The following is a 26,482-nucleotide window of genomic DNA, read 5'->3' as shown; positions in this document are numbered from 1 at the left end:
AATTGAGACAGTTTTCCTATTAATATGTATATTGAAAAATAATAAATAAATAAATATATATACTGAGCACAGATGGGCTGCCTCCTCAACTCATTCTAAAAATTAGGGGGAAAGAATTCAAACTCACTAAAGAAGAGGAGGAAGACCATTAACAAAGCAATGTATCAACAAAATTCTAGAGCTGATGCAGGGGAGAGAAAGCCCAGTTAAGAGTCCAAGGAGAGATGGTTGAGAAGGAAACAGGTGTGTAATAAAGAATCCCATTCACGGTATTGCTGCTGGAGAACCAGAGACGGTCCTGCTGCGGCCACAAGCCCTTCCAGCCACCTGACAATGTCGTCTCATTTAGTAGAGCAGCCACGGCTCCTGCACAACAACAACAACAACTGCGAGGAAGGTGAACAACCTTTGCCCACCCCCCCAGCCGGCCTCAACAGTTCCTGGGTGGAGCTACCCATGAACAGCAGCAATGGCAATGATAATGGCAATGGGAAAAATGGAGGGCTAGAACATGAACCATCCTCATCCTCTATCCACAATGGAGACATGGAGAAGATTCTTTTGGATGCACAACACAAATCAGGACAGAGTAGTTCAAGAGCCAGTTCTCACTGTGACAGCCCTTCCCCACAAGAAGATGGGCAGATTATGTTTGATGGCACACCAGCAGGGACCATAGCTCTCAGTCAGAAAAAGAAGTTGCAGAAGGAGAGAAAGAAGTTGATTTGTTGAAGAAAAGCATTGACTGGGTGTCTGACTGGTCCAGTAGACCTGAAAACATTCCACCTAAGGAGTTCCACTTCAGACACCCCAAGTGCTCTGTCTCTTTAAGCATGAGGAAAAGTGGGGCCATGAAGAAAGGGAGTATTTTCTCTGCAGAATTCCTTAAGGTGTTCATTCCTTCTCTCTTCCTCTCTCATGTTTTGGCTTTGGGCCTAGGCATCTATATTGGAAAGTGACTTGGCACGCCTTCTGCCAGCACCTACTGAAGGAAAGAACAGCCCCAGAAAAGCGTGTGACCTGTGAAATGGTGTATTGTCACAGTAGTTTATTTGAACTTGAGACCATTGTAAGCATGACCCAACCTGCCACCCTATATTTACATATTCAAGTTCCAGTAACTCTCAAATCCAGTATTTTATTCAAACTCTGTTGAGGCATTTTACTAACCTCATTGCCTTTTTGGCCTGTAAGACACTTTTTAGAATTTCCTAACAGAGTTTACTGTTATTTAGAAATTTGCAAGGGCTTCTTTTCCGCAAATGCCACCAGCAGATTATTATTTTGTCAACAATGCTATCGTCTCCTTTTAGTGCCACTAGACTTAGACCTGCATCATTCATGGTAAAAATTTTATACTTGCAGGATAACTACCACCTCTCTCTTCAAATGAGATCAGATTAGCAAATGATAGAACAGCTTTGTTGTTTTGTTTTGTTTTTTCAAGACAAAGCAAGCTTCACTAAGCTTGAATTTATAGTTATTTAAAAAGAAAACAAACAAAAAAACAAGACACAAGAAAAAAAATATCCTGGGCAATAAAAAATTATTTTAAACAAACAAACAAAAAAAAAGAATCCCATTCACGTTACACCTACTCTTGGTGTATATTATATAAGTCCCACAATATAATCACTTTGCATTTTTTTATCACTTTGTATTTTAAAGTGATCTGCAAATACATGTTTTCAACAAATGACACAAATTACGAGGTCAGAGCCACAAGAATAATGATTAAATCTGTGTTACCTTCCTATGCATGTGTCTGTTTTCTTTCCTCCTCCCTCCCTCTCTCAGCTTACTTCCTCTCTCCCCCCACTCTCCCACCTCAACTGATTCCGTCAAGTGACTCCAAAACTAAGTACTTTCAAGATAATGTACACCCAAATAACAATCCATAAAAAGCTAGTAAGCTTTTATTCGAGTGCAATTCATTTGAATAATAAATAATGTCCTTTATAAAGGAGCCATTTTCCTCTAATAGATAACAAATCGAAGTAAATTCCATGGCAATGATGTGTGTCTAAGGAAACTGGGTGGAGTCAGGCAGCACAGGAGAGGGGGCAGCAAGTCACTCTCGCCCCCCAGCATTGCCACCCCGCTGTTCTCAGTCAATGCAAATTACTTAAACGTTCTTTCCCCATCAGTAAAATGGCAATCACTGCTGTAAGTTATTATGGAGCTTAAGTAAGACAAAAGATGTCAAACCCTTAGCCTCCCAGTGACTAGCACGGAGGAAACAGTTAACAAATTGTCAGGTCTGATTACAATTATCTTATATACACTAAGAGTTTAACCTTTTTGCTCTCCCCTCTCCAATGGACCACGGGATTAATGATGAGGCTTTAAAACCTTAAAATCCCAACTTTAATAAAAAATGACCCAGAATCCTTCCTAAAAATAAAGCAAGGAAAAAATAGCTGTTTCTTCTTTTAAGAAGGCAGTTTGCCTTTCGAGGACAACCACAGCAAGTAACAGTACTGGAACGTGTATTCTCAAGCCAGTGGCTTTCAACCCCAGCTCAACTTTAGACTCATCTGCAGAGCTTTTCAAATCTACCAATGCCAGTGCCCTAAACTCATAGACCCTTATTTAAACGGTCTCAGACCTTGGTATTTTTAAAGCCCCAGATGACTCTACTAGGCAATCAGGATAGAGTTGCACCCAATTTCTTAGACTGTAATTCAGCATGTTCTAAGATACTCTAATCATATGTGGACTCAAATAAACATTCCAAAAACCTAACATTAACAGCACAGAATTTCAAATTAATACACATAGCAAATTTTTTCTGAGAGAGTGAATGAGCAGGAGAGCAGAGGGGGATAAAGAAAAGGAGGGGGAGGGAAAGAGAATCTCAAGCAGACTCCCTGCTGAGCACAGAGCCCTACCACAGGGCTCAGTCTCACCACCCTGAGATCATGACGCAACCGGAAATCAAGAGTCTGACACTTAACCGACTGACCCACCCAGGCACCCCTATATATAGCACATTTTAAAAATCAGACATACAAATTTTCACTTTCATTGATTAAGATAATTCAATTAGCTATGCACTGTACTGCATGAATGTTCAATTACCAATTTGGTAAAACAGCATAATACTTATGTTCTAAAAGTTTTTAATTAGTCATCAGGGCACATTTAGAATGACTGATACCTCATAACTGGGCATTACCTCACCTCCTACAGTTGAGTTATTACACTTCCCAAACTATCAAGGATTTTAAAACTGCAAAGTTGCTAGCTTCCATTTCATGCTAACAATTTCATTTAACTTAGCTCAAGCTTTATATAAAATCTTCTGGCTCAAATATTGTACCTAAGGTTCCAAGAAAATATGGATAAACTATACCAAAAAAATTAAGCACAGGAAAAAATTAATTTATAGTCAAATAACTACATAAATTTAGTCACAAAAAGTGTAAGAAAAATTAAATGCAGCTTTAAACATTCAATTTAAGCTCAGCTACCTGACATCTGCCACCTGATCTTTAAAATGTGAGGGAAGATTATCTATACACTTTGTAAAATGTTCAACCTATACCTGCTCAATGTGCTTTAAGAGTGAAAAACACTAACCTATAAGGTCTGGCTTTTTTCTAGCCAAGAAACCTCAAACATGAAATGTGCATGGATTCACGGAACAGAACTGCCTTAAATTAGTCCAACCCCCCCCCCAACCCATACTCATACACCACAGAAACATTAAAAGTCCAACAAGGTGTAAAACCCTATTGTTTAAAATACAAAAAAAAAAAAGAAAAAAAGGAAAAACTATACTGTGACTTAACCAAATTCGTATTGCTAAGCTTTTCTAAAAAAATTAAGTATTAGCAATTGCCATTCCTGAAGGACAACTTATATTGAACAAAACAATATTGGCCTAAGAAGCTTCCCCAGTACGTTAGAACTAAGTTACAAAACTTTTTTTTTTTTCCAAATCCTTATCTGCACTTAGAAATGCACTTCAAATTCTTCTTAAAACATCTAATAGAGATAATAGCAGAGATAGGAGTGGAGATAAGGTTACTTTATAAACTTGTCACCAGACAAACCTACCACATATGGTTAGAATGGAAGCTTGTGCTTTACTTATGTATCAGCACAAAATTTCTAATAATACTGAATAAAATTCACTATTAGAAAACTGTGCTTAGGGGTACCTGGGTGGTTCAGTGGGTTAAGCATCTGCCTTCCACTCAAGTCATGATCTCACGGTGCTGTGATGGAGCCCTGAGTCCAGCTCCATGCTCAGCAGGGAGCCTGCTTTTCCCTCTCCCTGTCACTACCTCAGTCTCTCTCTAATAAATAAAATCTTAAAAAAGAAAAAAAGAAAGAAAGAAAGAAAGAAAGAAAGAAAACTGTAACTATGAGAAAATTAAAAGTAGGATAACACTTGATATAATTAAAGCTGACTACATCCAAACTGAAAGAGTAAAAATTCAATCCAAAAGAGATGAATGAGAATGTATCTATATATCAATGTGTGGGGGATACCAAACTGACAAATTTCATGTACTGTAACTCAGTTTTACAATACAATGTTTGGAATTTGCTTCAAAATAATGGGAAAGGGAAAACAACATAGGACACAAAAGCAGCTGTGAGCTGATAACCCTAGCTGGATGCTAACACTTGAGGACTCATTAAACTCATCTATGGTAGATGAGAACTCCCATAATAAAAAGGTTCTATAAAATTCAAATTCAGTATCTACTGCAGAGGCTATTTTGTTAAGACTGTACACCACAAACCATGAACCATCAATACAGTGAAATATAAGAGAAATCAAAAATTTACAAGTATGTCAAAGATTTAAACACACCAAAATGTATATATGAAATGTTAAATTACAATCCACAATTATGTTAAAATCCATTTTTACTAACCAAAATCTGAGCCTTAAGCCATACTCAATCTCTCTGTGAAAATCAACCATGTCTCAAATTTCAGACAGTCATCAAAATTTATAGAATAAAAACTCAGCCACTCTGTTGTTTAAGGTACCAAAAGTTACTTCTTGATATCTGAGAGCATCAAACCAAGTTTAATTCAATTCAGGTAACACTAAGGGTACTGACAGACCTGAAGAGACAGGGAGAGAATTTCCACTCACTAAACCTCCTAATTGCAAGGCACACAGTATCTCATTTAATCTTATAGTATCTCAAACTCTCACTTATGTGAGATAAAAACTATTAGCCACTCAAATATTACAGGTAAGGAAAAATATTACAGGTGAGGCTCAGAGAGGTTAAGTAACTTGCCCTAGGCCAAACAGCAATGAAGTGAAGCAGCTACAGAATGTGTCCTACTTCAAAGTTCAACAAATTAGGCCACACCTAATGGACAAACGTCCTCCTTGCCTCAACCCCTGAAATGCAAACATGCCTGAAGAAATTCTAGCTGTGGGTCTAAATGGCTTAATGCCATCAGACAGTTCCCTGAAAAACAAGTTATTCTAGACACACATAAACAAGATCTTAATTTAATGAATCTGCCTATCATTCTTTCCCTGAGACATTAGCCTACAAGAATTTTATCTGACACTTGAAAAAAGCTTGGACTTTCCCCAGCTTATACTTTTAAATTCCTAATTCTTTTATTCTTAACAAGCTATAAAATCATAAGAAAACAAATATATCTCAGAAAAATTTTACAGGGAAGAAAAGGTTATTCAATAACTTGTTAAGAAGTTGGACAGAATATAACTAGTGTATTAATTACTTCGGGATTTTGCCAAAGCTGTTCTTTGCCACAACTTTATAAATGAGAGCAAGTGATCTGGTTTGTTTTTTTTTTTAAATGATATCTGTAATAGTATACTATTAAATTAACAAGGTAGTATATGGTGATTCCAATTCAGTTCTAAACACCTTCCTCCTTTAATCCACACATAGATGCATATGGTAATTTTTTTTCTATCTCTAGTCATACATACATACACACACACACACATCCCCCACATATATAAATAAATATATACATGCACACATATGCATTCCTCAAAATGTTTAAGGTAATTATGTCTGGATGGTAGGTTTCTTTTCAAATTGTTTTTTAATTTCTTTTTAAACTTTCTACAAAGTACAGGTATTATTTTTAGAAAAATGCCTACAAATGTTATTTTTTAAATGCATAGAAGAGAAACTGTCTAAAAGAGACTGGCCAGAGACCAATGGAAAACTGATGGTCCCCAGGAGATGAATCAGTGGAACCATAAGTGTTTCCTCGGGTCATTACAAAAGGGGGCTGTATGGGACTTATAAAAGTGTAATTGTTACTTTCAAACTCACTAAGTTTGTTAAGGTTACTAAGCCTAAGTAATTCCAAAATAAACACATTATCCTTGGGTCGTCAATACTGTCTTCAGTTCAAGTCTGTTACAGTGAGGTTCAGAAACATTAAGAGCATCCCTCAGTGAAACTCTTTCTTGGGGGCCCAGAATATAACTTTATACCGCTGGAAAAACAAGTTTAAGGATACCCAAAATAAATACAGTTGATGGCAGCTCCACTTCTTAGTCTATCATTTAGCAACATGATCCTATAGTAGTAACGATGCGGTTCAACCACCAAAATGTTTGCAAACAAAAGTCCATGAGTGCCTTTCCTTTAATCTCTATACTACTCACTAGGGTTCAGTTCTATCAGTGAAGCCTCTCCATACTGATGAGCTGCAGTAAGTGATTATTACTTATTATTAAGTGATTATTATTATTATTAATCCAAGTAAGTGATTATTACTAGCACCTCCCCACGTTAGCAACCACCAGGCTGCATCTCCACAAAGCAAGCTAAGCAGTGAGGCAAAACCTTACTAAAGGCCTTTTCAAGAACAGTAATGTACCAACAAAGCAATACCAAGAGCACTTTACATCTGCATGAGTTAGGAAATGAAACACACAAAACAAATTCAACTCCATGTTGAGGCATAACAGAAGCAACACAACTGTACCAAGGAGATCTCTGATCCAGTCTAGAGTTCTTGATAGGAACTACCAAGAAATGTGTCAGTGCCTCTAAAGATCAAGGCAAAGAGCAGAACTTGAGAAAGGGTGCATTCCAGAGTACTATAAACTTTTCTCCTGTGCCCCATGTCACCCCTCCCCACACACACCCATAAGGGAATATAAACCTGCCGAGTGACTACAACATATAGTCAGTCCCCCACGCAGATCTGCCCAACAACTTGATCCTTACCCTAAGCTTTGACTCTCTAAAGTATTAAAGGTGAATTTTTTCCCATGTAAAAATATCTGACTTTATAACAAAAAATTGCTGAGAAAATATGACCCCATTGTGCAGTCAATTTCGCTGAAATACAACCATTCAGTAAAGGCAAGGGTCCTCATAAGAGTTCTACAAATATGCAGAGGAGAAAGATTTTAAATGTGTTATCTGTGTTGTTACTTTATTTCCAAGAAGCCGATGTTACATAGTATTTCTTGACTAAGCTGCCTGTGCCAGTAAAATACAGGGAGAAGTATTACTTCTGGACCTAGTTTCCACCTCTAAGGAAAGCCTTTCCGTTTTTACAGCTAACATGACAAAATCTACTTTTCAGCCAAACTTCCTCAACACAGCAGTTTAGATACTATTTCAAATACTATTAAATTTAATAGCAGGCCTAAATTCAGACTTCTCTTTTCATTTTTGCACCTACTGGAAATTATTTCACTCAAAATAATTATGCCTTCAGACGATTTCCTATTTCCACTTAAAGTGGAAACAAATTAAAACACTTCAAATTCTATTTGCACTTCCCAAATACAGTAATGAGTCATTTATCTGGCATCATCAGAAAATGAGGTTCTCCACATGGAGCATTTTCCAGATAACTGAAGTCCGCAAGAGCACAGAGCTTGTCTGCTTTGTTCCTGCTGTGTTCCCAGGGGCTAGAACAAGGGCTGGCACGGAGAAGATGCTCAGTAATATTCACCAAAAATAGGATGACATCAAGTACTAAAGCCCTTTTATTTTTTACCACCTAACAAAAATTTTCCTAGTGTTTCAGCCATCCCTCTTCAAAAAAAAAAGAAAAAGAAAAAGAACCCTGAACAAAAATTAAGCATTTTGTTTGTTTGTTTTAATCTGGGACATCACTACAAACAGCAATCACTCTATTCTCCTACCTACCACACACCTACAATACCCTGCGAAGTTATTAAAAAACCATATTTAAATGACCTTAACCTGCTATGCTTCCTAACTTTTCCTTTTCTCATATTAGCTATCATTTCTGTTTGCTGCTGCTGCCTTTACACACATTTGTCTGGCAAGGTTCTAAAATTAAACCTGCCTCCTAAGCAGAATAAAATACATGAACTTGGTTACAATTCTGGTCTTTCCGCTTACTTCTGACCTGTGACTACATTCTGATTCTATGCATTTAACAGACTCCTTACACTACCCACCACATTCTACATAAAATCTGAAATGGTTCTAGTAGTTTTAAACGAATATCTTAAGGGTTTTCATTTAAGTTCTACGTTTCAAATACTAATCATGAGTAATGGCTCAAAGACCAGCTCCGATATAAACCTCAGGGCATATTTTTTAATCCATTTAGGAGACACCAACCACGACAAAGCTGGATTTCATCTTGCTTGATACACTGTGATAGGGCCATAATTTAGATTCACTGTTCCAAAGTTCATGACAGCAAAAATCAAACACACTGGCAGCCATGGTGTATTGTGCTTGCACAGAAAGGCATATCTCCCTGAACCTAAGAGTGGAAAGAATAATTTAAGTATAGCATTTAGTTTATATAATATGACTGGAGTTCCTTCCCCACAACAAACTTTGAATAATGTTTATAATTTAGCAATCAACTGAAATGATGAAAGAATTACCACAATTGAAATAAAATATTTATATATTTCAAACCAGTAGAATTGTGTCTTCAAAAACTAAAATAAGCTAACGCAAACCTAGTTCTGAATTAGGGATGGCTACAAATAAAATGGAGGATTTGTTTATTTGGGTTTTTGAATCTCTTTTCTTCTTTTTAAAGAGTTAATGAACTTTCATTTGAAATAAGTGTAGTTTACTAAATTAAAGGATTTGATTACATATTCTTTATAAGTAACTAGCTGGGTAAACAATAAAGTAAGTTATCCAGAAGTCAAGAAAAGAAAAATTACTTCAGACTGTTTTATGAATATTCTTCCAAAATCACCAATCCTTCAACAAAAATAGTTCAACGGAAGATTTCAGTTCCTGGTACTGAGCTGAACAAAGAGAACCACATGTTTTTAATGGTTGCTCATAAACGACCCAAATAAATCTCCAAAAGAACAGCAGTGGTTCTTTCTGTATTTTTCCCTTCAAAACTCACAAGACCAATTCAACATAAAAATAAAAATTACTGTACTTTATGGCACCACTCACTTTGTGACACATTTATTTGCTGTCATGAAAGTTAGTGCCTCAACAAAGTAAATGAGATTTAGGGAAAAAACTTTTTTTATATCTTAAAGAGCACAAAATGTCCTTACGACTTGAGGCATAAAAAGTTTACCCACCTCCAATGAGAAGCTTTCCAAACTAAGTGAATATACCAAAGTATTTACATATCAGTGTTACAAAGAAGCTTTCCAAATAGCTTTCTAATCAATTATGATGTGACCTTAGATCAGGATTACACTGCTAACTACCATTTATTAAATAAGAAACGAAACTTTCACAACAGAAAATAGAACTTAAAATGTGACCACTGATGTTCTCCTTTCCCTGACTTTAAACTGTGAATTAAATTAAAACACAGCACAACAGCACACCCTGCTGGAAGTTAGTAGGACAACGGGAAAAACTAGCAGCAACTGGATTGTAAAGATTTCACCCAATATGAGAATTACTTCCAAAAGAAATTACTTTCCCACTAAATGATAAAAGAGGCTCACAGGCATTAACCATCAGGTGCCTATACATGTGGTCTTAAAGTTCTAAAACTTAGAAAGTTTTCATATTCAAAGAATGCTTTTTAAGATTCATTTCCTTAGCCCCACACAGCACCAAACACGCCAGGTGATAAGTACTACCATTTTTTTATTTTAACCCTAAATAAAAATATTTTCCAAACTGCTTTCTATAAAAAGAAATTGGTGGGCGCCTGGGTGGCTCAGTGGGTTAAGCCGCTGCCTTCGGCTCAGATCATGATCTCAGGGTCCTGGGATCGAGGCCTGCATCAGGCTCTCTGCTCAGCAGGGAGCCTGCTTCCCTCTCTCTCTTTGCCTGCCTCTCTGCCTACTTGTGATCTCTCTCTGTCAAATAAATAAATAAAATCTTAAAAAAATAAAAAAATAAAAAAATCCTGCAAAAAAAAAAAAAAAAAAGAAATTGGTAATCACGTAAGAGGAAACTGAGACCATTTCTGCATGTGATTGCCTGTAGCACCCCTTGCTCCCCCATCCCATCCCGGCCTCAGAAACATCCCTAAAGACCACCATTAAAAATCCACAAGGGGGACGCCTGGGTGGCTCAGCTGGTTAAGAGGCTGCCTCCGGCTCAGGTCATGATCCCAGCGTCCTGGGATCGAGTCCCGCATCGGGCTCCTTGCTCAGCTGGGAGCCTGCTTCTCCCTCTGCCTCTGCTGCCACTCTGCTTGTGCTCACTCTCGCTCCTCTCTCTCTCTGACAAATAAATAAATAAAATCTTAAAAAAAAAAAAAAAATCCACAAGGCAGCCTAGTGGGTCCATGAACCACAATTTACATGCCATTGGCAAAATGCCTACACAGACTCTGGAATTCAAAACACGCAGACTATACTAAGAAACCATATGCCATGAAACTCCCATCTAGTACATTTCAGTATTTCCTCAGATGTGAAAAAAAAATCACAGAAGCCATTGACTAATCCAGCTTGATGCTCTCTTGTAACAAATTCAAAGGAATTGAAGAATTAACAGAAAGGAACCAAACTTTTATAAATATGCTCCATTGGCTACAGAAAAAAAAAAAAATCTTCTTGGTACTACTGAGCTCCCTCCTTATTCTAGCACTGATGTACACTGTTCTGAGAAGTTAACATTTCTTGTCTCTTGCTCCCACATTTAAAAGGCTCTGTTTGACCTGTGATCAACCTGGAAGGCACTCTTTATTGTAAAGTCCAGCAATTATGAAAACCAACGAAAAGCCAAAGATGATCAAACACTTCAGTGTAGTTTTCCCTCAAGAACTGCAAAAGCAAAGGGCACCTGGCTGGCCCAGTCAGAAAAGCATATGACTCTTGATCTCAGGATCGTGAGCTCCAGCTCCACAGTGAGTGCAGAGATTACTAAAACAAATAAACAGACTAAAAAAATAAAATTGCAAAAGCAATAATCATCTCAGACTTCAGGTCTAGTTTTCTGAAATAGTCTCCAGCAGTATTATTTGATTATTTCAATCAAGGTACACTTTAAATTAGAATTTTAAAAGGATACCAACCTCAAGCCTCTTTTCAAGTGACTCAATCCTGTCCTTTTTGCTAGCTAGGTTGGCCCGCGTGTAGCGGCTCTGCCCAGGAAGATACAAAACTTGACTGTAGCATTCTTCCCACACCTGGTTGTAAGCTTCACTTGAGAGTTCTCCGTGGCTCATACCTTGTTTGACCACTTCCATCTCCTGTACCAGAACGTCCTGGGCCTGTGTGCAGTAATAATTTCAGTAAGTTAGGGTACCAGAATAACTTGCCATCAAGAGAGAGCTTTATAAGACTAGTTTGTCCTCTTTCTTTGGGTAAAGGCAAGAAGTTATGGTTGACTGGTTGGTTTTATTTTTTCCTGGAAAGGAGAAACAATACCTAAGCAAAATGAACTAAGAAGCCAGTAAGTCGGTGCAGACTGATCTGAAAAGTCAAGCGTCCATGTATCACCAATAACATAAACATCCTTTGCCTACACTCATTGTAATAATAGCCACCATTTCTGGGGTATCTACTATATGCCAGAAACATTTACAGGTTTCACCTACATTATCTCCATATACCACAACCACTTTACAAAGTAGCTGGTATTAACCTAATTTAAAGGTGATAAAACAGGCTCAGAGAGATTAAGCAACTTGTTCAAAAACATTATCACTAGGAAAGGCAAGGCAGACTCATGACCAAGCCAAATGGTGCCTATGCTTGGCTGTGCTCCTTCCACTCTACCAAACCCACCCTACACTTTAGAGTTCACAGGATTGTGAAGGGGAACTAGACATTTCTTTTTATATATGCCTTTTTCTCATCTGATGAAATACCCGACATTGCCAGAGAAGGAGACAAGGGCACAGATCAAAATATAATGGATCACAGACCGGCTTTTACTTACTACTAAAGAAAGTTTAAATGATAGAAAGGGGGAGGGGGGCACCTGGGTGGCTCATTCACTAAGCATCTAACTTCAGCTCAGGTCATGATGCCAGGGATCCTGGGATCAAACCCTGCATCGGGCTTCCGGCTCTGTGGGACACCTGCTTCTCCCTCTCCCACTTCCCCTGCTTGTGTTCCCTTTCTCGCTGTCTCTCTCTCTCAAATAAACAAATACAATCTTTAAAAAAAAAAATAAATAAAGCAAAATAAAACCAATTTCTAACCCAAAGGTAATTCTATGGGGTTTAAAAAAAAAAAAAAAGATGACAGAATGAGGGGGAAAGAGTGGACAGGCCTGGATACAAATCATAGCTTCCATTTAAGGAGCTGTCTGAACTTAACATCTCTGAACCCATTTCTCATCTGTAAAATGAGGATGTATGTTATTATGATTAAGTGATACAATATACATAAAGAGCCTAGACCAACATCAGACACAATGACTCCATGAGCATACCACATGAACTTTTTCCAGCACTTTGCTTCATAGCTCAAAACTGACAATTTTTTTGTGCCTTAAAGAAAGCTTCCAATCATTCTAGTACGTCAGAAAATAAGACAGACCGAAATACATAAAATCAAATACAAAAAACTTTAAACAATGGAAATAAAACCTACAGAAGATAAAGACTAGATACTTTAAAATAGTTATCTCTGGGCGCCTGGGTGGCTTCAGTCAGTTAAGCGTCTGCCTTAGGCTTGGATCATGATCCCAGGGTCCTGAAATCAAGTCCCGCACTGGGCTCCCTGCTCCATGAGGAGCCTGCCTCCCCTTCTCCCTCTGCTGATCCCCCTGCTTGTGCTTTCTTGCTCTGTCAAATAAATAAAGAAAATCTTTTTAAAAATAAATAAATAAAATAAAACAGTATCTCTGAGGGGAAATAATGAAAACAAACCAATTTTAACATCCTTAATGAAAATCTGACACTTTCATAACAGAAATGGTATTTCACTCCCAAACTGTACTTAATAAAAATTTGCAAATTCAGCTCTGATAATTATTAGAAAAGAGAGGGCGCCTGAGTGGCTCAGTTGGTTAAGCACCTGCCATCAGCTAAGGTCATGATCCCAGAGTCCCGGGATCGAGTCCGCACGGGGCTCCCTGCTCCATAGGAAGTCTGCTTATCCCTCTGACCTTCTCCCCTGTCGTGCTCTCTCTCACTCTCTCTTAAATAAATAAAATCTTAAAAAAAAAAAATTATTAGAAGAGAGTATGACTAAGTTATCTGAAGAATATGCTAAGTAAACAGCTGCTACAGATTCTGGAACACAGAGAAATATAAATACATACATAAAATATAGAAGAATATTCAAACTACTCTGTAATGGTTTCAAATAATCCAAAAGCACTACCTACAATTATTATTTTCCAAAAATTTTATTAGAATATATGCCCACAGAGCGTATATTCTACTGGGCAAAAATAGGTCATGATAATAATTATCTAGCATAGTAATACATGATCTGTATTTCAGGTTTCCAAACATACAGTAAATTCCTAAATCCCATCTCCCCCTATTTTCACTCTAAAAAGAGGAGACTGTTCAAGTATGGAGTTCAGATTGTAATTCCCAACCTCAGTCCGATGATTAAATGTGCTTGTCACAAGCACAGGCCCTCAACAGATGTCAGTTTCCCATCGCACTTACTAAAAAAGAATAACTGAGACTCACTCAGAAATCAGGGACAAACTTTTTAAATATAAATCTAAACCCTCCTTTTCTCATTTTCTAAAAATCCTTAAATAAACATGTATTACTTTTGCAACAAGAAAAACAGAAAGTAAGAAAAAGGCAGAGCGAAAGCACAGGAAAGAAGATAGAAAAAAGATATCTTATGGGTTTTCTCCCAAGTGCACAATAGCCCTTACCAATCAACAGGTCTGTCACTGCCCCTTCAGGGCTAAGGCCTACAGAAAAAAAGAGTAAAGCTAATGACCAGTCTGCTTTCAACTATGGCACCAACTGTATTTTCTCATACCATGGAACAGATTTCTATTCACAATCACAGCTGTTCCCTCTGTCAAAGCAGATATAATCAAATGCATATGGAGGAAGAGGCAGGACAGACTTCATACAAGAAAACGTTTCTGTATTTACTTATCCAAAAGGATAGTGGGAAATCCTGAGGGGGGAATAAATTCAGTAAACAGTATTTCCTTTCTATAACTGGTGACTAGGTGAAAGGAACATTTTGAATATATGCTTGCTTTTCATATTAATCTAAATAAATGAGGTTTAAGTATTAAAGGTATTTAATTCTATTCAGAAGTAGCAGAGTTAAACACAGGAAATGGCAATTGCAGCAACTATCCATCAGACATAGGCCCATGAAACAAAAACACCTTGCCACCTAAGCCAGTGATCACGTGAAGAAGCTCTGTCACAGAAGGGTAAGGGGGAATGGTCAAGTATGTCTTCTTCCTAACACTTAAGATGAACATTTATCTCTTAATCACATAATTCATTTATGACTAGCAGCAAGAGAAAATAAGCTCACTCTCGTCCATGATACACAGTTACTTAATAAATACTTGAATCAAGACCAAAATATTCCTACTCAATCATACCTTTTTCAGCTCTTCTTTGGAGAATTTTTCGTAAGGGTTATGTTCCAGATAGGCAATGTGTTCTGAATTATTAGTACCAAATCCTACAGTTTTTCCTTTTTTATTTCCAGATGGTTCATAAGGGTGATGTAGAAGGTCATAATGAAGCATTGTAATCATTTCTTTTTTGATTAGTTCTTCACTTTTTTGTAAATCTGTTAGAGGTGGTTCTACATTTAGAGGTCTTAGAATGGTTTCATTCACCTAAAATTTTAAAACAAGTACAATCACCAAACATATCACTGCAATAGTGATGCTATTACTTGTTCTAGCATGAATTAAAGAGCAGTTTTACATTTTTAAAAGAAACTCTTTTTGTACCAAAAGAAACTTCTTCTAGGTTTCTTTTATTCTAACTCTTCTAAACTCTTATTTGTACCAGTGAAACATTTTAGAGATTAAATCTGGGAACTGCTTTACTATATTCCAGAAAGTAGATAAAATTATGGTTTCACAGACTTTATGAATGATAATAAAAACATCAATCATAGAAGAAACTTAAAACTTCCTAAGCCAGAAATTCTAACACTTACTTCTGATGGTCTTGGCAGATCTTTCTGGACAGCTTTGTGCATTCGTTTCATTTCCTTTACACGCTCTGCTTCTCGTATAGCCTTAAAAAATTATTGTTATATCCATTATTACAGCTATGCAGTATTTGCCGCATTTCAATAAAGCTGAAAACACTTTAATCTGTAAGAACATGTATGCTCAAGAGCTAATGCTATAGAAATCTGTGGAAGTTTGTAGAAAGACAATACAAGGCAACAGAAATCAGTCTATTCATTCTCTCATTACAATACAAATTAAGAACTGCCAACAGCTACTAGAGCATTCTCCAAGCTTACATGGCTCCATCCATCAGATAGTCATTCTTTCTTGTTTAAATTGGAATCCTAATAAAAATCCTAGAAAAAAAAAATCCTAGAAAAGAGCACAGACAGTAATGTCCCTAAAATCAGCTGTAGCAATGTTTTCTAGATATGCCTCCTGAGGCAAGGAAAAAGAAGCAAAAATAAACTGTGGGAGTTACATCAAAATTTAAAAGCTTCTGCACACTGAAGGAAATGATCAATAAAACTAATAGGCGACCTACTGAATGGGAGAAGATATCTGCAAATGACAAAACCCAAAAAGGGTTAGTATCCAAAATATATAAAGAACTTACACAACTTGACACCAAAATACAAATGATTCAATTAAAACATGGGCAGACGACACTTCTGTAAGATGACATCCAGATGGCTAATGGACACATGAAAAGATGCTCAACATCTCTCACCATCAGGGCAATGCAAATCAAAAGTACTATGAGATAGGGGCGCCTGGGTGGCTCAGTGGGTTAAAGCCTCTGCCTTAGGCTCAGGTCATGATCACAGGGTCTGGGGATCGAGCCCCGCATCGGGCTCTCTGCTCAGCAGTGAGCCTGCTTCCCCCTCCCTCTCTCTCTCTCTGTCTATTTGTAATCTCTGTCTGTCAAATAAATAAATAAAATCCTTAAAAAAAAAAAAAAAGAAAGAAAGAAAGAAAAGTACTATGAGATAGGGGCACCTAGCTGGCTCAGTCTGTAGAGCATCTGACTCTTGCTTTCAGGGTTGTGACTTCAAGCCCCACACTAGGTATGGAGCCTACTTAAAAAAATTTTGAAAAGCTACAATGAACTATCATCTCACACCTGTCAGAAAGGCTAAAATCAAAAACACAAGAAATAAGTGTTAGCAAGGATGTGGAGAAAAAGGAACCCTTCTGTACTGTTAGCGGGAAGCAAACTGGTACAGCCACTCAGGTAAACAGTATGGGAAGTTCCTCAAAAAGTTAAAAATAGAACTGCACTATGATCCAGCAATCACGTTTCTGGGCATTTACACACAAAAAAACATAAAAACATTAACTCAAAGGCATACATGCACTCTTATGTTTAGAGCAGCATTATTTACAATAGCCAAATTAGAGAAGGAGCTATCCATGGACAGATGAATGGATAAAGATGTGGCATATGTCTGTGTGTATATACATATCTGTATGTGTGTGTGTGCATGTGTGTATGGATAAATAAGACATAATACACACCCACACACTACAGTGGAGTATTATTCGGTCTTTAGCCATAAAAAAGAATGAAATCTTGCCATCGGCAATAACATGGGTGGAGCTAGAGAGTATTATGCTAAGTGAAGTAAGTTGGTCAGAGAAAGACAAATACCCCATGATTTCACTTGCATATGGAACTTAAGAAATAAAACAAGCAAAAGGGAAAAAAAAGATAAAGAGAAAGAGAAACCAAGAAACAAACTCTTAACTACAGAGAACAAAGTGATGGTTATCAGAAGGCAGGTGGGTGGGGGGTGGGTAAAATAGGTAACAGGGATGAAGGAGGGCACTTGTCATGATGAGCCCTGGGTGTTATATGAAAGTGTTGAATCATGACATTACACACCTGAAATTAATATTACACTGTATGTTAACTATACGGGAATTGAAATAAAATTTAAAAATAAAAATAAAAATAAATTGGAATCCTAAACTTAGAAGGGACTCTCAGTTGTTCCTCTTGCAATACAACCCTCACTTCCACCCCAAAAGTTACTGATTTTTAATTTAAAAAGCCCAGCCATTGAACGTGCTGTTTCCTGATTCTCAAATCATGAATAATTTGAGTTAATACATTAGAATTTCACAGTATTTCAAAGAGTAAATATACAGCAAAGTAACTAAAAGAGCTAAACACAAAAAGTACTACCCTGTATCACCCACTGAAAAGCACATTCATGTGATTTTTTTTTAATGTGATTTCTAAAATATATTTGTATTGATGCTATTCACACTTCAGTACCATAAAATTACTCAATTTCTAAAATTATCCTGACATGGACTGCAGCAAGAATTACCAAAATGACCTCGGTGTGAGTTCAAGATTCACCACTTTCCAAACATGAAAGCTGAGAAAGTTAATTAACCTGAGCTTATTTCCTTACTTCTAAAATGAAGCTAATACCCATCCCATTTACATCACCAGGCTGGTATGTGCAATGAGTAAGTAACTAACAGTAAGATGTATCAGTACAAGATGTTACTAATATTATTTTGACACACTCTAAATTTCCCTCTCCATCCCCGCTTGTACACTCTCTGAATAAAAAATTAAAATCTTTAAAAAAAAGACTGTATTTTAAAGAGGTATAATAAATTTGATATGAGATATTTAAATTATTATATAAATACACATACACATACATACACATTTTAAAAACACCTATCAAAATATTCTCAGTGTAGTATTAATTACATGACTGTTTTATTAATGACGGTAAATAATTTACTTCAGGGCAATCTTTTTAAATATTGAAAAAACTTTTTTTTAAGTAGGGATCTTGAAACATTTAACGACCGTTCTTCACTCTCTCAGACACTAACACACTCAGCAACTTCATACTTCCTTCCAAGCACGATCACCTACCTGCTTGCGTGCGTCCACATCGGCAGCATCTTCTATGTAAGTATCATCTACTTCACGGTCTTCCAGCTCCTTCTCAGCATTTTCTGGCAGAACAATTTCGAAGTCATTCTTAGGGGCAGGAAGGCCCAACAACCCTAAACGGAGATGTTCTCGAGATTCTCTTTCCTGTAGAAAAAAATTGGTCCTTCTCAATTCACACACATTAAGAATTCAACCAATATTCTCTAAGAGTTCCTGAAAAAGAATTAGCCTATTTCATTTCTAGAAAAATGATCCCTAACTTCAAAGCTGAGACAAGTTTTTTGCCTGATTCCTATCTCACTTTCTTCCCTAAATTAAGATTAAAAACTCTGATTTTTGACCAATACAATTACTCTGGATATTCTACAGAAGGTTTGGGAATTACCTCTGTAGGGGCAGAAAAATCCTTTCAGATTTCCATTTAAGGAAAACATTTCTGACACTGAAATATAACAGCAAATGGAAAGAAGTTGTTCTAAAGTCAATCTGTCCTTGGACTAATAAAACCTAATCTGAAAAGATAACTTGAATTTTTGTGTGTGTTTATTTTTAATAGAATTATCACAGGGTACCTGGCGGGCTCAGTCAGTAGAGCATGTAACTCTTGATCCCGGGGTTTTGAGTTCAAACCCCATGTTGGGCAGAGTTTACTTAAAAACAAATGGAAGGAAGGAAGGAGAAGGGGGAAAGAGGGAGGGAGAGAGAAAGAAAAGGAGGAAGCAATTACTAGATCATATAATGGCCAAAGAAAGCAGTCTACATTTCCCCAGAGAAACGCCCTGGTACCCAAAGTTTTCCCCAGTACATCCCTGGCTTACCTTTCCAGTGTCATTCCCCCAGCTGCATTACATGTATGGTAGGTGTGAGGACCTGATGAGCTGCTATCCAAAACATGCTCCATGCTTACTCATATCATAGCCTCCATCTGAGATAGCCCCCAATCTATTGAGCATACCTCCTCAACGAAGGCTTTCCAAGTGCCCACCCAGCAAATGTGGTAATTTCTATCTTTGGCCACCCTAAGTATGTTGGTTTTACTCAGAGAGCTTATTCTGTTCTTATGTTACAACTATTTTCAGACTTGGTTTAGTATGCCAATCTCGCCAAAGTATAAACTTCCTTAAGACAAAGGACATCTTTACTCAACCTCAGATCCTTTCAAGTCTCCAGATCAGTGCTTTACACACATTACATTCTTCATTTGTTATCATTTAGCCATTCACAGCTGACATTAGTTGGTATCAACTTGGGCATCAAAAAAAATTCTAAACTAACCAAATCTATACATGAAGTTAGAATTAAATTTGTAAAATGAAAATAGACCAATGAAGTTGGAACTCATTAAAAGGAAACTCACAATGATTTTCTGTGGCATCACATAAAAGGATTCATAGTGACATAATAAAAGCAATAACAAGGGCAGAAATAAAACTGTGGCTTTTATAATTAGCTGTCTACATCAGTTTGCAAAATACACAAAGGAAAACTTCACCAAGATAAGCAATAAACATCAACTTATCTTTGAGATCTAGACTGTTCTTCCAAAAATATAGAGCAAACAGAGGAATCAAGGTTCAAAACCTAATTTATGAGATGTTCCAAACTCAAATTTTATTTTACAGGAATAGAATAAAAAAGTATCATTCAAGAAAGTAAACTATTTAGTCATTAAACGATAAAAAATAAAACAGTGTGAGATACAAGGAGCATTCCTATCAGTGTAATCAATATTCACAAACATATTACGAATAAGTAGGCTTATGAAACCAAAAGATCTCCTCCTCAAGTCCTCCAATCGTTCTTTTCTGGCATCCTCAGGTGTAGTTTCTTAAGGTGTATGCAATATGCACCAACAAGGGGAAATATTTTAATACGGCACTCATGAGACAGAACAGTTTTTTTTTTAAAAGTATTAAAAGGGAATTGACATGTACCATCTGCTTCACATAAGAGGGGTCACTGTAGTCTGCCATTCCATCCTCAGGATTAATGTTTAACTTGTCTCGGAGAGGTGTTCTACCAGGGGTGGAGTTAATAACTGGTTTGGGAGTTGTTCCACTGCGGGGAGTCAATCCTTCAGATCCATGAGATGGAGTCCTAGAAAGGCAGAAATTCCAATTAACAGAAGTGCCAGTTTTATCTGGATCATGCTTTCAAATGTTTTTAACATCAACTATTTTATGTGAAAATAATGTGAAAGCATGAAAGAAACAAAGATCACAGAAATTTTGTCTCCTTACCTGGTTTTAAGTTAGCTCTCTAAGTTAAAATACAGGTTTAATTCTAGCAGCTTAATATGTACACATCATCTTTTCACTTCAATAACTTCAAGTTACATTTGACACTCTCTTGACCTGCTGAACTAGGCCCACCAAACATTATTTCAACCTTTCCGTGGCACACTGCAGGGTGGCTAAGAACATGGAGGTCAGCCACCAAGCTCTAACACCCCCAGGAAACTCTTTTTGAGTTCAGAGTCTTCATCTTATCATCTGCCCCTCACCACCAGGGTCTGCTGGCTAGAGCACCACTATCACAGGTGTACATGATAGTTCCTTGTCGGGAGCCAGTTCAGGAGGCCTACTATAAAAGCTGTAAGGGATTGAATATGATTGGCTGTTCATTTAGGTCCACTCACGCGGGAGGTGCATGAGCACTGCATTCTGATTGGTTAACACTGCCTGCATAAAAACCCATGTGCCCGGGGTTAGAGGAGAAGGAAGAAAAAAGCGATTAATAAAAAAGGTTCGCCGCTACGTGAGTCTCCAAGTCGTTCTTGCAGGCGGAGAGCGACAAGTGGTGCCGAAACCCGGGAATCTCATCGTGAGAGACGCACGGAGTCGGTGATGATCAGGTAAAGAGTGCACCTATTTCTGTCTAGTGACAGGGAAAGTTCCTCAAGTTGAGGACGAGCGTAGAAAGCTTTCCGGGATGGGAAACGAGATGGCTGCAAAGTTCCTAGGATAAGGACGAGAGTAAAGCTTTCCGGTATGGGAAACGAGATGGCCACATATAAAATGCTGGGGCCGCTTTCTGATATCCTTAAAGCAATTGGTACTCCTTTAAAAAATAAAACAGCTCGTTTGTTTTTGAGAGAAGTGGGACAATCGGCTCCCTGGTTTTTGGAGGAAGGGATATTAAACATCCCTCAGTGGGAGCATTTAGGAGAAGACCTTAGACGCGATCCGCGCACTATGCTGGGAACCGTTTGGTCTTTAGTGAAAGTTTGTTTGCAATCCCCGCGAGAGCCCATACGCCAGGCGGTGCAACTGGGAGGGGAGATCTTAGAACAAGTGAAAGAGGAATCTTGTAAAGGCTCCTTGAAGGACACTAGCTCTTGAGAGTGAAAGCTCAAACGGACACTCAGACAGTGAGGGATCTAGCTCGAGCGATGATGAAAGAGGCAGAGGAGGGAAATCGCCCAAAAGCCAAAAGGTGAGCAAGATGCAAAAGGAGCTTGCAAAAAAGGAGGAAAAGCTAAAGAAGGCTATGGCGCAGCTCAAAATGCAGGGGGAAGTTATGGCGCAGCTGAAATTAAAAGCGGAAGAAGGAGCTATGGCGCAGTTACAAACAAAGATGGAAGTGGTAGATAACTTAGATCCTATGCCCACGCGCCCAGCCCCAACAGCGCCACCTTACGAGGGGCCTCCTCCGTATAAACCTTGCTGCACCAAGGCCTGCTATTGTGCGAGCTGCACCGCACGAGTGGCTGCCATAATAGCCTCTCAGGAGTTTGGGTGGGAACAGGATTCTCATTCAGTCCTAAAATCCCCACCTACTCTAACTCCACCTTTTTTTGGCTATAATTATACCTACCAAGACCCGGCGCAAGGCGCGTCAGCTCACCTTCTAGATAGGTGGCTGCTCTGCAACGCTGCACAGGCATGTACAGGCTTGGAAAGCCTTCACTTTATTAATGGGTCTACATGGCGTAACTGTACGTACAACTATCACATAGGCTCTCGATTTGAAACAAATGTTACTTGCAATTGCACCTCAGCTAAGCACATAAGTTACTCACCAACACCCTTCTGTGTTAGAGCTCCCTTTCTCTTCATAGTTTTTAATGCTTCTACTATTAACAAGTCATCTAGTCTCTCTTGTGAGTCCCAGAATTGTCTGCTATCAGAATGTTGGAACGCCATGGTGGGAGACTTGGCAGTAATAGCCAAGATACCGACATACATCCCTATGCCGGTGCAAGTGAACTCCGATAACTTGCCTGTGTTGCTACGGCATAAGAGAGATTTTGGGATAACAGCGGCCATCATTGCGGCTATTGCAGCATCTGCCGCCGCCGCCACTGCTGCTGCAGTAGCGTTGACAACGTCAGTACACACAGCAGCTGCGCTCAACAACGTCACAGGAATGGTCGCTGAAGCATTGGCTACGCAAGAACAAATTAACGGACATTTGCATGCGGGGATCCTTATTGTAAATCAAAGAGTTGATCTAGTACAGGAACAAATATATGTCTTAGAATCTATAATCTCAACAGGATGTATACATAATATGGCGGGACTTTGTGTTACTCCCGTAGCTTACAATAACTTGTCAGTAGCTGCCAATCTGTCTTGACAATTGGGAATACTTAATGGTACCTGGAACCGTCAATTTCAAAATTTAACTAGGCAATTACGAGCTCAAATTATATCCATAAATTCTACCAAAGTAACTATTGCACCTGTTAGTGAGTGGAAAAAAATGTTACAGCAATCTGTTTCGTTCCTCAAACAGTGGGCCGGACTTGGTGCCATGGCTGTTCTCTTAATCACAGCTAACGTACTAATGTTACGTTGGGTGTGTGGCCGTGTCCGTCACAATCAATGACATAACACCTCATGGTTCAAGCCATGATGGCTCTTGAAGCTGGTACCTCCCCCCAGATATGGCTAAGCATGCTAGATCGGTAGTCAAAGACGGGTAAGACTGATCCCACACCATAGCAACCTAAGACAGGGGCTCTTCGACCAGGGAGAGTACCCAATGACGGGTAAGCATGTGTGCTGAGGATTGGCAACCTAAGACAGGCACGATCTCAGCCATTATAAATAAATAAAAAAGGGGGAGATGTCGGGAGCCAGTACAGGAGGCCTACTATAAGAGCTGTAAGGGACTGAATATGATTGGCTGTTCATTTAGGTCCACTCACGCGGGAGGTGCATGAGCACTGCATTCTGATTGGTTAACTTAACTGCCTGCATAAAAACCCATGCGCCCAGGGTTAGAGGAGAAGGAAGAAAAAAGCGATTAATAAAAAAGGTTCGCCGCTACGTGAGTCTCCAAGTCGTTCTTGTGGGCGGAGAGCGACAGTTCCTCCCTTTACATTTTGTTTGGAAACCAAATACCAGGCCTATATATGAGTGAGGACAGAGATTCTCTTAGGTATAAAGTCCACAGACTCTGCAATTTATATTTTAATTGATCAAGGTCTTTCATTGTTTTGTTGTTATTGTTGCTTATTTCCTGTACCTTGGCTCGGCTGCAGACAAGTGGCACTGCCAGACAGGTGTTCCCAAAGGTGAGGTGGGGTATTATCATGGGACACAGTCCCTGTCCCAAAGGGGCTTATAGTCTAGTTGAGACAAGACATACATGGAAAAAGAGGGATTAGGCTCTCCTACAAGCCTTCCAAAAGTATTAAATATCATTTAAGGATTTGGCTGCCGATGTTTCTCAATCCTGCTGTCAGGTACAGCTCTAACAGTTTGAGATGCTTCCTATACCAAACAACCAGGAGGAGGACCTACCCTAACACTGAAAATTAAAAGTAAAGCCCAAAGATTTCCAACCTTAAAAGCTCAAAGTTCATTTTAATATGACTCGCTTCTACAGCATTTTTATCTTAAAAACAGTAACTTGGGACACCTGGGTGGCTCAGTGGGTTAAGCCTCTGCCTTCGGCTCAGGTCGTGAACTCAGAGTCCTGGATGGAGCCCCGCATCAGGCTCTCTGCTCAGCAAGGAGCCTGCTGCTTCTCCCTCTCCTTCTCTCTCTCTCTCTGCCTACTTGTGATCTCTCTGTCAAATAAATAAATAAAATCTTTAAAAAAAAAAAAAACTAACTTAAAACAAAAATTATAAACAAAGACTGACTTTGACCTCTAGTTAATAATATGCACAAGACAGTGGTAGAAGTGAAAGGCACAGAAACCTGCAACTTACTTTGAAATGCATTTAAAAATTGGATGGACTTACAGACAGATATATGATAAAGCAAACAGAGTAAGATGTTAACAACTGCAGAATCTAGGTGGGAAGTAATATAGACGTTTGTTTTCCTACTCTTTCCAACCTCTCTGAATGTTAGAAATTTTCATAATAAAGTGCTGGGAGAAAAGCAGTAGTAATATACAGATAAAGGACTACAATTTTCATAAAATTCAACAAATGATCATGAAGAGTGGACTCACTCGTCCTTTTTTTTTTTTTTTAATATTTTATTTGTTTATTTGACAGACAGAGATCACAAGTGGGTAGAGAGGCAGGCGGTGAGGGAGGAGGAAGCAGGATCCCCGCTGAGCAGAGAGCCTGATGAGGAGCTCAATCCCAGGACCCTGAGATCATGACCTGAGCCAAAGGCAGAGGCTTAACCCACTGAGCCACCCAGGTGCCCTCCCTCATTCGTCCCTTTCAATCAGATAAAATGAATTCAGAAACAAGGTGACAGCATCAGAAACTCTGAAATAAAAAATAAGTTCCAGATAGTTTTAACCAATTCCTGGATATTATTATGTTATTTACTACTATGAGTGAGAAGAAACCAAAAAGGCAGGTTAAACACTTATTTCCATTATCCATCAACATTTAAAGCAAACACGCCCAACCCTTGGATTCCAGTTTTCCTAAAACAGGAAAAAAAACAATGTACTCACAGTACCTGAATGGGGTAGAAAGAACTGTGTTTGGGGTCTGTACAACCTGCCGCTGTGGCGTCACACCTGAGAAGTCACTCTCGTGCAAAGGTGTGTTAAGTCCACCTTTTAATGGGGTGTCCACATTGGTCAGAGCCATGAGATTCTGAGCTTCCTGATAAACAAGAAGGTAAAGAAGTGTGTTTTAACAGTTCAGGCAGGATAGCAGAATCCTCTCTTCTGGTCCCATGACATGAATCTCAAAGGAGACAGAATTCTTATACCTTATCTTAACGAACACCAAGAGAGAAAATGAACTTCAGGCCATGGCAGAATTCAATATCTCCATTCCTCTGTCAGTCTAACACAGCACATCAAAGGTTTTGGAATGAAGTTTAAAATGTCAAGAAATGTTTTGAAATGAAATTATCACGACCCAAAAGCTTTATTACCTGTCCCAAATCTCTTTACAATCATAAAGAATTAAGAATTCAAATTTCCCAATGTGACCCAAGGCTAAGTGTCAGAACACCCAGATTTTTTTTTTAGAGATAGTGAGAGACAGAATGCATGAACACAGGAGCATGCATACACGCGTGAGCAGGGGAGGTGAGTAAGGGCAAAGGAAGAGAGAAAGAATCTCAGGCTCCACACTCCACACAGAGCCCAACCCAGGACTGAACCTCATGACCCTGAGATCATAACCTGAGCCAAAATCAAGAATGAGACGCTTAACTGACTGATCCACCAGGCATCCCCAGAATACCCAGATTTTAGTCTGGCTTTATTATGAACTCTACTCAGTCTTCATTAGCCCCTGAGTCTCGGTTTCTTCTACTGAGAAGTTAAGATACCACTAACTGGCCTATCTACTTCCTGCAAAAAAACTCTTGAGAGCAGGTTCCTTTCTGAAGTCTTGCTGTTCTCTTTAGGCAAGTCTGACAATGCTCTTTAGCCCCCCTACCACAACTCTACACTCACTACAATCACTGCACCTACAATCTCCTCATCCCCAACTCCAGCCCTGTGAGAGACTACATTTTTCAAGATAGTCACAGCCATATCTCTCATCTCCTGTGCTCTTCTTGTGATCCAACCTTGATATGCCTCCCATCAAGAGGCAGGATCTATGTCCCCTCCTTTTGAATCCAGGCAGCCTTGTGAATTAACTGTAACTAACAAAATGCAACAAAGTGAC

General features: G+C 38.6%; 1 protein-coding gene and 1 pseudogene across 2 annotated transcripts in view; one reads left to right on the top strand and one right to left on the bottom strand.

Annotated features, from left to right (window-relative positions):
- CDC5L (cell division cycle 5 like) overlaps positions 1 to 26,482 on the bottom strand; it is a 53,534-nt gene that overhangs the window by 4,487 nt on the left and 22,565 nt on the right. The window contains exons 9-14 of the mRNA XM_082733204.1: positions 25,311 to 25,459; positions 20,367 to 20,529; positions 18,412 to 18,576; positions 15,488 to 15,568; positions 14,916 to 15,158; positions 11,437 to 11,634 (exon numbers count right to left, since the gene is read on the bottom strand). Of these exons, the coding sequence (XP_082589330.1) occupies positions 11,437 to 11,634; positions 14,916 to 15,158; positions 15,488 to 15,568; positions 18,412 to 18,576; positions 20,367 to 20,529; positions 25,311 to 25,459 (999 nt within the window). The remainder of the gene's footprint in view (positions 1 to 11,436; positions 11,635 to 14,915; positions 15,159 to 15,487; positions 15,569 to 18,411; positions 18,577 to 20,366; positions 20,530 to 25,310; positions 25,460 to 26,482) is intronic.
- LOC309866024 (BCL2/adenovirus E1B 19 kDa protein-interacting protein 3-like pseudogene) lies at positions 222 to 1,110 on the top strand (annotated as a pseudogene). Its single transcript has one exon. The product of its transcript is annotated as a BCL2/adenovirus E1B 19 kDa protein-interacting protein 3-like pseudogene (transcript).

Source organism: Mustela nivalis, assembly GCF_964662115.1.
Source record: "Mustela nivalis genome assembly, chromosome: 5".
Lineage (NCBI taxonomy): Eukaryota > Metazoa > Chordata > Mammalia > Carnivora > Mustelidae > Mustela > Mustela nivalis.
Note: the sequence above shows the minus strand (reverse complement) of the source record. Positions and strands in the feature narration are given on the sequence as shown.